This window comes from Hippocampus zosterae, chromosome 18 (assembly GCF_025434085.1).
Source record: "Hippocampus zosterae strain Florida chromosome 18, ASM2543408v3, whole genome shotgun sequence".
Lineage (NCBI taxonomy): Eukaryota > Metazoa > Chordata > Actinopteri > Syngnathiformes > Syngnathidae > Hippocampus > Hippocampus zosterae.
In genome coordinates, this window is record NC_067468.1 from 6,529,312 (window position 1) to 6,542,321 (window position 13,010).

At 43.0% G+C, this 13,010-nt stretch overlaps 2 protein-coding genes across 2 annotated transcripts; both read right to left on the reverse strand.

Moving 5' to 3' along the window:
• Positions 1-379: 379 nt before the first annotated feature.
• Positions 380-8,373, reverse strand: pigo (phosphatidylinositol glycan anchor biosynthesis, class O). The gene is made up of 11 exons (XM_052050242.1): positions 8,192-8,373; positions 7,608-8,086; positions 7,118-7,261; positions 6,886-7,009; positions 6,429-6,588; positions 5,319-5,501; positions 3,634-5,233; positions 3,352-3,555; positions 2,234-2,418; positions 1,983-2,053; positions 380-1,736 (listed from the first exon to the last, which is right to left on the reverse strand). The coding sequence occupies exons 1-11, from the start codon at positions 8,203-8,205 to the stop codon at positions 1,607-1,609; spliced, it is 3,294 nt and encodes a 1,097-aa protein (XP_051906202.1). The 5' UTR covers positions 8,206-8,373; the 3' UTR covers positions 380-1,606.
• A 605-nt stretch (positions 8,374-8,978) lies between these two features.
• On the reverse strand, positions 8,979-12,362 carry stoml2 (stomatin (EPB72)-like 2). Its single transcript, XM_052050294.1, has 10 exons — positions 12,189-12,362; positions 11,348-11,500; positions 11,144-11,243; positions 10,959-11,017; positions 10,771-10,872; positions 10,544-10,678; positions 10,050-10,194; positions 9,828-9,907; positions 9,612-9,740; positions 8,979-9,539 (listed from the first exon to the last, which is right to left on the reverse strand). The coding sequence occupies exons 1-10, from the start codon at positions 12,231-12,233 to the stop codon at positions 9,438-9,440; spliced, it is 1,050 nt and encodes a 349-aa protein (XP_051906254.1). The 5' UTR covers positions 12,234-12,362; the 3' UTR covers positions 8,979-9,437.
• Between the last annotated feature and the right edge of the window lie 648 nt (positions 12,363-13,010).

A 13,010-nucleotide genomic window follows, 5' to 3' on the forward strand; every position in this document is an offset into this window, starting at 1 on the left:
CTTTAATCCTAAAGTGTTGTCTTTCCTGATGGATGAAATAAGAAAGCATTTTACCAAACAATTTCTGTAACAGGAAATCAAGGTATTTCACATTTTAAACCACAAATCAAATGGAATTAAACATTTTTTATTTATTTTTTGACAGAACCTGCGCTTCACTAATGTGTATAAGTAAGACATTATGGAAACTGGAAATGTGTACATCCCCTAATGAATAATGACTGAATCACATTAAATGATTGATGGGCCGTAAAATCTTCCATCATCTCCTCTGATCAATAAACATGTTTTTTTTAAAGCACCTTTCCAATATCAATAGCACATCATTTCCAAGTTGACATTCAATATTTGTCAACTTAGAATGAAAAATATATGCATGAACAAGACACGTAAAAGGTTTATTTGATATCAATCACTCATTTTAGTTCTTCATATAAGTAAGCAAAAAAAGCCAACAACAAGCAAAGTGATTCAATCAATCATTTGGAGGGGACATCACCACAGCGGGCGCTCTCACGTGCAGAACATTCTCGCATAGGAGGGCCTGAGGAATGCAGTGTTTAGCCAGAGTTGCCTTTAAATATTGTGCATTAGGTTAATGAACTGTTAGCAGCACATAACACATGGCACCCATGACACAGATTCAAGACATCCTTTTGAAAATAAATTACTTATAAAGGCTGCGGATTCAATAACCATCATTAGAAAAGAAAAGGCTTTTATTGAGGACAATAATAAGACATGCATTTACCGTAATTTAAAATGCATAGCCTAAATGTAATGTGATTAGTGAAAACATGAAATGACGAATAGAATAGTTGAAAAATAAAATGCCAGATTACGCAACCAAAACACACACAAAAAAGTCCGTTCTTTCCAATGTCCTTCCCACATGAAATGACGGCTTGCACCCAGTGATCTCTTGAGATTCAAAGAAAGATTCAATGTTGGCAATGACCTGACACTTCAGCTTCAGTTGTATCTTGAAAATACACACACTTAAATAAAATTTAAAAAAAAGAAAAGGAGTGTTTTTGTGGTGGCCACAGAACAAGACTGCCTGTGTTCTTGGAGCTCCAGACACACTTATGGCTTAAAAGTGACACATTCCATGTACAAAGTAATGGCTCACTTACATGACCCAATAAGGCGCGCATACCAGCATGTCACATCGACAGGGAATATTTCGCAGAAAATGTAACTTCAACTTGGCAACTGTGTTGCATATTGGCATAACTCTGTTGTGAAGTGCTCACCGAGTATTTAATGGCTGCGACAGCTGTTGACAGGCATGGGATAGAATAAACTGTTAGTCTGATTGCTGCACAATGAAGCGCATTAATACTTGGAGAGAAAAAAAAATACACACATCTGAAGGGGGAAAAAAAAAACTGTCAGAAAGTTTAGCCTTTCTCCGGCCAAAATACATGTGGATACAAAAGGCAGACTCGAGCTCTTAGGCTATCAGTGCAGCTCTTCATCCGTCTGTGGTTGAGCCTTCACACTGGATACGAAGCGTCATCAGAACTTCACCGCCTTGTCCATTCCTTTGATGGCACAGTGTGCTCTAGTGGGCTGCGCTCGTAAAGCAACGGTGTGGCTTTCGCTACCTGGAGACATCGGGGACGAGTCTCTTGAACCAATGTCCAACTGCCACGTCGACTCTCAGCACTAATGAGACACCAAGCAGCAAAGACACGCAGCTCACCAGGAACCCTGAGGCCTCAAACATAAACCTGAAAGGTGAAAGACAACATGAAGGCCTCTGGGGAAACAGCACTTAGTTTTCTCATTTCGGATATCTGTAACTACCAACAGTAGCTATTACAGTGGTCCATTACTGCAAGGTGAGTCGGCATCCCCTAATGTGTGCACGGTGGAAACCTGTATAAGTGCCAGGCCTTTCCACTGAGTCTATATTCCGAAAAAGCCTTTGAAACCAGTGAGTCTGTGTGAGCGGGAAACTGGAGTCAGGCACTTACTTGGGTGCGAAAACACACCACACCATTAGGTGCCTCCTGAGGATAGCAGCTGCACACACTGAAGCGAAGACCTGGGAAGCAGGCAAACAGAAAAATACTAGAATGGCACAGCAGAGTGCGCCCATCTGGCAAGGCCGAACAACTCGGATTTGGATCAGCAATATCATTTACAGACTTTATGACAAAATTGTATATTATGATTTTGCTACGAGAGTATGTGGATACTGTATGTAAGTCGTTTATAGTGGTACCTGAAGTCCGAGAATAAAGAGGTAGCGTGCCGAGAGTTGCAGGAGAGCCGAGCTAAACAGTTGAGGCTTCTCCCTCAGTCTCATCTCCATGACGGCCTCCTCTCCTCCTTCACCACTGGCTTTGCCTGCCCTGCTTCCACGGACCTCGCATACCAGGGGCCAAAACAGCAGCAAGGGACATCCCACTGGGGACAACGAGGCGCCAAGCGGCAGGATAGCTATATTATACCACTCAAAATGCAAATTTGCAGCCATGAATATAAAGAAAGAAAAAAATAAGACATTTAGTGTTGTCCCAACACCAGATACCTGAATTGACCACAACCCCCAAATTGACTAATGCTCGCATTATACCGTATTGGCCCGAATATACGACAGTGTTTTTTGCATTGAAAAAACACTGAAAAAGTGGGGGTTGTCTTATATTCGGGGTCTAGACGTTATACCCGTTCACGACGCTAGATGGTGCCAGATATCATTGAAGCGAATATTGAACTTGACTCCCCAGGCCAAAGTGAACCCGTCATGAAGAATAAAAATAAAAATAGCGGTAGCACGAGGAAGAAAAATAAAAAAATAGCGGTAAGAAAGAAAAGAGAATAAAATAATAGAAGAGATAACAGAAAATAGAGAAATGTAGCGACAATCTGGAGAAAAGTGGGTCGAAGATCGGCCAGGTTAACCGGCAGCTGAGGAGAAGTTATGATGTCATTTACATTTCAAAAACCAGAAGCCATTCATTTACCAATGTGATTGCACTTTAGTTTACATATTTAAATGTTCAGAATTTAAGATTTGAATGAGGCAAAATAACATGCTTTTCCTCTCAAATATATTGTTATAATCATTTGTTTCAGATGTACTGTAATGAAGATGAGAAAACCTTTATTAGTCTCGCATTAATATGGTGTTCAAAAAGTCTTTTTTCAAACTTGAAAAGAGGGGGTGTCGTTTTATCATCAGGGCCGTCTTATATATACGGTATTATGTGAATGTTTTGATTATGTCCCACAAAGCTGATACACGAACTATATCAACAATTCTCTTGGACTTTTATCTATTCGCCAGTACCTTGTTCAATATTCAACAATGCAGCAAAAATCAAGTGCTTGATGTACCTGCAAACAGGATGTGTGAAGCAAAAGTGTTGAGGGTAACCAAGGAGGCCGGCAGAAAGGTGCCCGTGTGGCCACCGGGGAATCCCACAAAGGCTGCTTCCCACTGAATAGAAGAGAAGGTGGGCAGGTGACCTGTCGCGTGGAAGAACTGGGTGGCTGCCAGCGACCACAGCACAACAGGAGTCCAGGGCACATTGAAGCCACCTGGGGGGGCGGGGAACGGTGACAGACTGGGTCACTTTGGATGATCCAAGAAAAAAAATTACGACATTCTCAACTCACCTGAATATACTCCGCGTAGGTCGCAAAGAGTTGTGGAGGAGGCATGAATGTGCAGCAGAGCCCCCATTTCAAACAGTAGCAGGAGGAAAGACAGAGCCATGCCCTCTGGGTGCAAGTGCAGCAGACCCAATCCCAGCAGCCCGCAGAACAGAAGCAGCGGGGCAGAGTAGACCGTTCCTAGGCCGTAGGCCTCCACGGCGGGTCGGTTGTCCACCTCGTTACCCCCGCTCGTCTCGCCATCATCCAGTGAGCGGCGCATGTGCTGGTAGATTTGCGGGATGAGGTGGTGAAGCTCGGCTTGGGGGCTGATACCGGTGCTGGCTCGGTAGCGTGGCGGAGGGACGGACAAATTCTTCAAAGTCCCACTTGCAGGCCTGGTCTTCACAAACACGGTTAGTGGATCCAGCCAGATCAGGGCCACCCCCAGTCCCAGGAGACAATAGGCAGCCCTGGGGATGAAGATTTGGGCTAGTTTGATAAACTCAGACAAATTCCTGAAGCTGTTCTCTGGTGAGGCACTGACAGCCCAGTGGAGCCCCAGACACACAGAAAGCAGGGGAAGGATCCAGCGGGCCGTGAATACCGTTCCACCTGAGGAGTTGAGGTTCCCATAGTGTTGGAGACATTTTCTCAACAGATACGTCCACACGGCAAGGGAGAAAACTGAGAGGACGTACAAAATGTTTTTCAGTTGATTGTCTTTCACTCGGGCGAGGGAGGAAAGGAAGGGCGATGGCTGACAGGCATGCTGCTCCTCTCGACAGCCGTGGAAGAAGAGGGAGAGGTAGAGACTTCCGACGAGGAGTGCGAAGAAGGCCACGAGGGTGCTGCTTTCTTTTCTCACTGTCGATGGGGGAGAGGCGGGCGATGGGAGAAACGACGCAGGTTTTGAAGGGTCTTGGTTGGCGGGCAGAAGGAGGCCATCCCAATTGAGACGGAGGGGAATGTAGAGAGCCAGGGAGCGCAGCAAGAAGGTTACACTTTGACCCTCTGTGATCACATAGCTATTCGAGAGCATGGAAGCAAAGCGAAGGAGTGTCACCACCAGAGGTGGAGAGAGAAGATAACGCGGGGTCCTCCAGCTTGCACTTTTTGGGGCTTTTGCTCCGTTCTTTACCGCAGCGGATGTCTTGGACTGAAGAGCCTGGCACAGGAAGAAGAGCTCAGACGTGAAGGCGCTCGCAGCCATGCACCATGCTAACTCGACGGAACCCCATGAGAGCAGCTGACCGGCAGCCACACAAACGCCAACAAGCAGCGCAACGACAACAGCTGCCCTCAGCCGAAAACGATTCTCTCCGACGAGCGCCGATGACATTTCAGACACGGTGAAACACATCAGGCAGGCGAGCGCCAAGATGATTAAACCGGCCGTCATTTTAAGCGGGTTGAAGCGGGCCCAGGTGGCTCGGCACACGTCTTGGACGGAGGTGAGGTACGCCTGCAGCGCGAGCGATAGCTCACGGGGTGGTGAGCGTCCCTCTCGGGCGAATGTGAGGTACTCAGAGGAGAGGTTTTCATACTGATGTTGAAGCACAGCCAGACTCTCAGATGGTATATCTTTGGCCAAAGCAGAATACGTCACCAGGAACCGGCTCACCTTCAGAAACAGAATGCACACAATCTTTTATTGAAAAAGACGTTGTTGTTTTTTTGGGCACCATTCTTCACAGTGTGTACCAAACCTGCTTTGTATTGATCCACAGCGCCTCATGCTGGCTGAGACCTGCCAATGCACCTTGTGCGGGGTCAAACTCAGGAAACAAAGGCAAGAGAACCTGGCCCACGCTGCTGTACGGGATTGGCACTCCAAGGAGCAGGGCCAATGTGGGAACCAGGTTTATCTGGGGCACCACATCAGGTTCATCCTACAAGTAGGGATAGAATACAGTTGAAAAATTATAAGCATCAAAATGTCGTCATCCCCCACCCCCACACAATTATTTACGGTATGTGCTGTCCTTAAACTGCATTAAAATAATGTATACCATCCAAAACAGCATTAAAATAAAATGGTCCTGAAATGCTACTGATCAATGAAAATGGATTTGTCTTGGTGTCTAATATGGCAGATGTCTGATCATTTCCCTGCTGATTATCTTGAGGACATAATCTGTTTACTAATGAAACGAGCAGCATTGCCGCGGTGTACATTACGCTATGTGACGCTCCATTTAAAAAGCAATTATGTAAATGAGTGCCGCAGTTCAACACTTGTGGTGGGCGGTGCACTTTATTAATTGCTGACAGTGGAAAGAATGCCTACCAGCATCCATTCACAGAGCAGAATCAGTAATGAGTATTCTCAAAGTGTTTTATTACCTCATAATAGATCCAACAATTCACTCGGTTTCTTTTTCCTGCAGTTTGTTGGACATCCGAAAGAATAAAACCGAGTTCACATTTCTGTTTTATTCCCAGCTCTTAAATTTGAAATTGTAAAAGTTATGATCGGTTTAACACTTTTCAGGGATTGCAGAGGAACTCATGATCCAGATTATCATATTACAGCGTGTCCTCGGTTACCGACGGTACCATCTGATGTTTTGAGATCACAAACAGCGTACGGTGTTGCAACCGCAGCGCAAGAATAGGTCAAGCTCAGTGACAGTTCTATGATTACTGTTTTTCATTTGATTGTTTCATATTTATGTCCCGTAATGGTTTTCATTCCGATATTACCTGTAATTACGATTTAATACTGCATGAGCCTAGTAAATAAATCAGCATGTATTGCATTGTATTGTAGTTCGTGACAGATTCCGAGCTCGAGTACATTGCATATTTCTACACACCTGCGACGGGGGTCCAGGAAAGAGCGGGACGGCACTGTAGAGGAAGAGGGTCGCATCAGTCTCCTTCTGACTTTCTCCTCCATGATCGCCAGTGTCTGTCATCCCATGATCCCCCATCACCACCAAGAGAGTGTCATTCTGTATATGGTTGATCACAGACCTGCAGACAAATATGAAAAGCACAATAGATATGATTTCCCCTCAGATGCTTGAAACTTATGTTACATGTTAGAATGAAGTTGAAATTAAAAAAAAAAAAATAATTAAGTGACCGCCATATTATATACTGCTTGTTGCAACGAAACAACTAAAAGGCAGAAACTCTGCTTTTCGACCTAATTAATAATATCTGATTACATTTAAAGTGAGAAACAAAATGGGGGAAAAAAAGTGCAAAGTAATTGTACTAATGTAATGCATGTTGTAGTCACACAGGCACGTTGCACCGTTGTCTGACCTGATGACTCCATCCATCTGGGTGAGCTTGTCAGCCATCGCCGGGTGGTCAGGACCAAACCTGTGACCACAGTGGTCCACCCCGAGGAAATGAGCAACCAATACATCCCACTCGTCACCCACCACTGTCAAAGCCAACAAAGTGACGGATGGAAAGATATTAAAGGACGTACACAACAGGACTGACTACGATTTCCAACGAGCCGTTTGTTCTCGGTGAACATGTGACATACTAGTTGTGTAGAGATTCTGGAGGATGCCGTCGTCCACAGTGTGCAGGTCATGCACGTTAAAAGAAGGGAAAGGCAGAGAGCAGTAGAATTTATTTGGGAAAAGACTCTCCCAAGTGTCGTCGCCCATGAACACCACACGTTTGCCTGTGAAAGAGGATGTAGGAATTGAAAACTGTCATTTGTCGTTGTAGTTATGCCCCACCTGTTCACTTTTTTTAACCTATCCTCTTTTTTTTAGCTGACAGTCTCACCTACAGGCACTTGTATACATTGAAATCAGTGAATGAGACAGTAATAACTGGTTTGTGTATATGGAGTACAAAATAAGACATGGCAGCTCTGTATGGACATTTGACAATAAAGTTGTACTTCACCTGACACTGTAAAAGTAAAGTGCATGTAACCTTAAGCTTGAACAGAATTCTCTGTGTATTATTTACGTATAAAAACTCACCCATTCTCCTAAAAGATCTGATTATGCAGTACTCACCCACTTGACCAAACTGGTGGATGAGGTTGTCATCTGAAATGGCCCGAGATGCAAAGTTACTCCCCATATCCACAAAGGTGGGCAGAGACCCAGTAGTCAATCCCTTGATTCTCTGCATGGTGGTCGTGGGTGGGTCAGCACGAAAGGGGTACAAGCGGCACTGGTCAGGCCTGGATGAGCATGTCTCCTCAAACACAGGCAGCTTGTTTTCAAAAGGTCGAGGCGAAGTGTTGTTGGGGTCAAAACGGGCAAAGTCGATCTTTAAGGCGTCGATAATCAAGAGGACAGCCCTGCGGAAACGTGGTTTTACCCCACAAAAGTCTCTCGGCTCTCCCCCCGGTTCGAGTACGTCTCCGCAGGTGCTGGTGCGGTTCACCTCCAACCGAACCAGCAGGAATCCACCCACAAATAGGTAAATTCCCACAAAATATACTGCGCACATCCAGAGGAGCAAGGATAGCACCCGGTGTCCTTTCATTCTATAAAGACAACGATTTATGGATCAAAACAATATTCTTGGCCATTCCTGGTAATGTCACCCGGTTACTTGTGTCAAAGATCGCCTAGCTGTGGAACACACTGACCTTGTGGAAGTCATTGTCCCCCACCTCGGTGGACCAGGGGCTGACTTGACGATCGTTGTGTTGGCCCAGGAGGTTTCAGGTGTCTCATGTACACACACTACGGCGCAGGCTTACCCGCTGCCCGATTACAACTCTGGTCCGGACAGCCAAGACCACAGACGGGGTAGGAACGTCAGGGCGCATGGAAATTGTGGCGGAAGTCTCGGACGAACAGTTTTCAGTGTGGCACCCAGTTTCATGTTTCGCCCTTATTTTGGTCTTGCAGGAGTATATTGGTGTTTACACTTCAGCGTAGTCACGCCCACTTACAATAGAATTGTGTTGTATTTTGTAAAGAAATACATGTCCAAAATCGTGATTTATGAAAATAAAACCACGTAAAATGATTTGAAACACCCATTATATGTCTGTGATGAATTTGTTTCCATCAATTTTTGGAAAACCTTTGACAAGAAAAAAAAAGTCCAAAATGAAAAGAAAGGGATCATTTGAAGTATTTGATGACATTTTCACCCGGTTGGATTTATTTTAAGAATAGAAACTCGTGTACATTAACATCACTGCAAAAACGCATTTGAAACCAATGTGTGCTGCATATTTATTTTCATTTCGACTTGAATCTCTCTCCATCTCTCTCTCACACACACACACACGGACACCTACAATAGTTTTGAAATATTTACTCCATACAGTACTTATACTGATAAAGAAATGGAATTTGAAGAGAAAGCACAAAATATAATTCAAATTTAATAAGTACGTCCATAGTCAAATGTGAATGCAAATGTGAAGGTTGGACACAGTGTTTACTTCTAACTACAGAACAAAGGGAAAGCATTTCAAATTTAAAAAAATGTTTACCTCTTTTACTGGTCTGAAATTATTTTGGTGCCTGCTATTTTAACATGACAAACTAAATATAATAAACACTGAGGAACTCCCACATAGTGAGACATCTGGGCATGTTGCAACTCAAAACTAGTGCAGTAGAAAAAATGCCTTCATCACTTACAGTTCCACGAAGAAGTGTATGAAGATTGCCTTGCCTGAGTTAACCTAATCACATTTTCGCATACATGAATCAAAATAGCTTGAAAATTATTTCTAATGGGCATAATTTACAGAAAACTAAGATGGTACCCACAGTAAATCATAACCATAAGCAGCATCTAAAAGTCAAATTGCTGATGTGATAGTCGGCAAACAAGAGTCCATGAAAATACCACTCCTGCGACTCCAGGCAATGCTATTTTGATTCGGGTTGATTTGAAATATCTTCACACTCCTCCACTTCTCCTGGTGAGATCTTCGGACTTGCCTTTGCTAATGTACCATAAATGGTCATGGCCTGCAGGCAGAGAAACACAATGAGTAACATAACGATTTCAGAAAACACCATTTTCTGTTTTCACATGTTTACCTGTGTAACCATGCTGCTAATGTCGCCTGTATTTGTCGGGAGAAGGACAGTGTTGGACTCTTTGGCAAGGTTGGAAAACGCAGACATGTACTGCTCAGCCACGCTCAGTGAGGCTGCCGCATTTCCATTCTGTGCAGTAAAATGAAAAAGGAGATTGGATTGACACCTATCACCGAAAAAAAAAATGAAGGAAAAAAACGGAAAACTACTCTTCACCTGCTCTGCGAGGGCATCAGATAGAACCCGGATGGCCTTGGCTTTGGCCTCAGCTTTGGCTAAGATTGCTTGGGCTTCACCTGGAAGCAAATAGTTTCGTTCATCGGCAGTTATTTAATTTGATTATTTTAGTCATTGGGCAAATTGTGAAACAAACAAACAAAAAAAGGTCATTTCAAACCATAACACTAATACAAAAAATGATTTATTGAATGCACCTACCAGCCGCTTTGTTGATCTGTTCCGCCTTTTCACCCTCTGAGGCAAGAATTTGAGCTTGTTTACTCCCCTCTGCGACATTAATGGCCGATTCCCTTGTCCCTTCAGACTCCAGCACCGTGGCTCTCTTCTTACGTTCAGCCTCTACCTGCAGAATATTGTCTGCCAAATTATTGCACGTTACATTACATCTTTAACATAGAACTCATGTGTGAGGAAAATTATGGTCCTTAAAATGATTGTGTGGGATTTTTTTACTTCTTGTTAAGGGAAGAAATATGTAAATGAAAATATAATAGAAGTTTAATTGCATAAGCACATGCGACGAAATGTGGAAGTTGACCTTATGCATTCCGTGTTATTTAAATTAAGTGTTGATGGTTTGACATTTTTCTATTTCGGGAGGCCCACTCCTTTTGATACTTGCATGGTAATTAAAAAACAAAAGCGGGAGTTAGCACATTTCACAAATATACATATGGATCTCTAAAGCTCACCTGCATCTGCATGGATTCCTTCACACGAGGTGGAACATGTATATCTTTAATTTCATACCGCAAGCAACGGATTCCCCACTCATCTGAAGCTTGGTTGATGGAGTGAACAATGTTGGAGTTAAGGGACTCTCTTTCCTTAAGAGAAAACAACATACCGTTTGATGGTTCTTATATCCTTGTTTATACACAAGATACAGACAAGGTGAGATCAAACAGCATGTCATTACCCTGAACACTTTGTCCAGTGTCAGTTTGCCCAGTTCTGAACGCATGGTGGTCTGTGCCAGCTGTGTGACAGCATATTCAGGGTCCTCAACACCATAACTAGCCTGCAGTGAACAATGTACATAAAGCAAAAATCTGTGACATAGGAGCAGAAAAATTGCAATTTATCACATCAATTTGAAAATCTTACTTTGAAAGGGTCCATGATCCTTAAATACAGAACTCCATCAATCTGGAGTGTTACATTATCTGTCAAACAGATTAAAAGTACAATTGCAAAAGATATCCAAACGATTTAATTTTAACTTGCCTTGCGTGAGGACTGTTGGAGGGTTAATCGTTTTCACAGCGTAAACACATGACAAAATGACTTGCCTAAAGATACTGCAGACTGCTCGGGGACATCGATGACAATTTCTTTGAGACTTTGCACATAGCGGATTCGGTCAAGTACTGGGATGAGGAAATTTAACCCCTAGAGGAGGTCAACCAGGAGAGTATGAGCAAGTTCAGTGCAAAAACGTTTTCATACCCGTTAAGTTTATGCTGTAACTAAAACAAAACCAAAAAAAACCATACCGGTTCTAGGATGCGATGGAAGCGACCCATTCTCTCCACCACCCACGCTTCCTGCTGCGGCACAAACAGGACCACCGTGTTCATAGGCAGACTGGAGGCCCATCGCTGCTGAAGTGGGGACACCCACAACCTTGGCACCGTTCGTCGGCTATGCTAGAAAAGACATATACAGTACTGTATATTGGGGTGTGTTCTTAAAAATAATTAAATGTACATTTACACATAAAAATAAATGGCTATCTATCAATCTAGCCAACTTTTAGCTGAGCTGCTTATCCTCATGATCGTAGCAGGCTTGCTGGAGCCTATCACAGCTGACTTTGGGCAGTGGGCGGTGTAGACCCTGAACTGGTTGCCAGTCAATAGGGCACATATAGACAAATCACACTCTCAATTTAGAGTGATCAATTAACCTATCGTACGTGTTTTTGTTATGTGGTAGGAAACCAGAGTAGCCGGAGAAAGCCCGCGCAGGCACGGGGAGAACACACAGGAAGGCAGGGGCCCCGAATCGAACCTTTGACCTGATCACCATACCGGCTTATATTTATACAACTGCACAATTATACACTCAAGTTGGTACGACAAGTTCTGTTCCAATAGCGACACGTCTGAAAACCCGCAAAGTGAGTGTGGCACATTGAGCACAAATTATTAAATAAAATAATAAACTATTAGTCATTGAGCATGGTCACAAAACGGTAGTGGGCATGGTCACAAAATGAGTGAATTTATTTATGGATGGGAAGTGCGTCTCCTGTACAAAATGAGTACAAAAATGAGTTCGCATCAGAAAAATAAATGTACAGTAAACCGCTAATGCACTATGATTTTAAATTACCTGAAGGAGAGACCCGCCGGTGCGAAACAGTGTTCGGATCATCATGTAAACTAAAAGGGAATGAAAGAATAACGCTATGTGACAGGAATTGTGAATTGAAACTAGATTCCACTTACAGGAACTCCCCACTCTTCTGTGTGTGTGACCTAGCAGGAAAGTTACATCATTGGTGCAGCGGTAAAACGGTCGCCACTGTGAGCAGCAACAACAACGTGGCATCTGTAGTTCCGTTACCTCACAGCAAACACCCACAACTGGGAGCCAAAATAATAATAATAATAATAATAATAATTAATAATAATGGAATATAGATTGCAGCAAAAACAATAAATGAAATTAAACAGCAACAAATGTACTTATGCGTCAGATTTTTTCAACTTCTGTTGTATTTGTTATGGAAAATAGCAAAGCAAATGGATCTAAACAAACATTTATCTTCAAAAAAACACGCCTGTAATGACAATGAAATATTGCACGTGTAAAGCGTGTCTGAAGTAATAGCGGCCACGGCTCGGCAAAGATTAGAATGCAACTTTGAACTTTGAAATTATGACACGTCATTTTAAACGTAGATTATTTAAATCTATAATTGTATTAATGTTATAATGTATTGCAAAGTTTAACATTCATATTGTGTTATATTTTTGGCCTGTGTGGTTTTATGTGTGTGGCTTACGATTTAATTTTCTTTCTAAACAAACAAATAAAAAAACCCATGTGTTGGGTTTTTCCCCTTCTTTTTTGTTATTGTAAAGTGTCCTTGGGTGTCTTGAAAGGCGCTTATAAATAAAATGTATTATTATTATTATTATTTCTGTTTGG

What these genes read in the sequence shown, in the direction of transcription:
- stoml2 (XM_052050294.1), bottom strand. Translation starts at nt 12,233, where the DNA reads ATGATGATCCGAACACTGTTTCGCACCGGCGGGTCTCTCCTTCAG. An exon ending in TCCATCGCATCCTAGAACCG is followed by an intron (nt 11,244 to 11,347) that starts GTATGGTTTTTT and finishes GACCTCCTCTAG; the next exon opens with GGGTTAAATTTCCTCATCCC. An exon ending in TTAGCAGCATGGTTACACAG is followed by an intron (nt 9,540 to 9,611) that starts GTAAACATGTGA and finishes CTCTGCCTGCAG; the next exon opens with GCCATGACCATTTATGGTAC.
- pigo (XM_052050242.1), bottom strand. An exon ending in CAGATGGATGGAGTCATCAG is followed by an intron (nt 6,589 to 6,885) that starts GTCAGACAACGG and finishes ATTTGTCTGCAG; the next exon opens with GTCTGTGATCAACCATATAC. An exon ending in TTCACACATCCTGTTTGCAG is followed by an intron (nt 2,419 to 3,351) that starts GTACATCAAGCA and finishes CGTTGTCCCCAG; the next exon opens with TGGGATGTCCCTTGCTGCTG.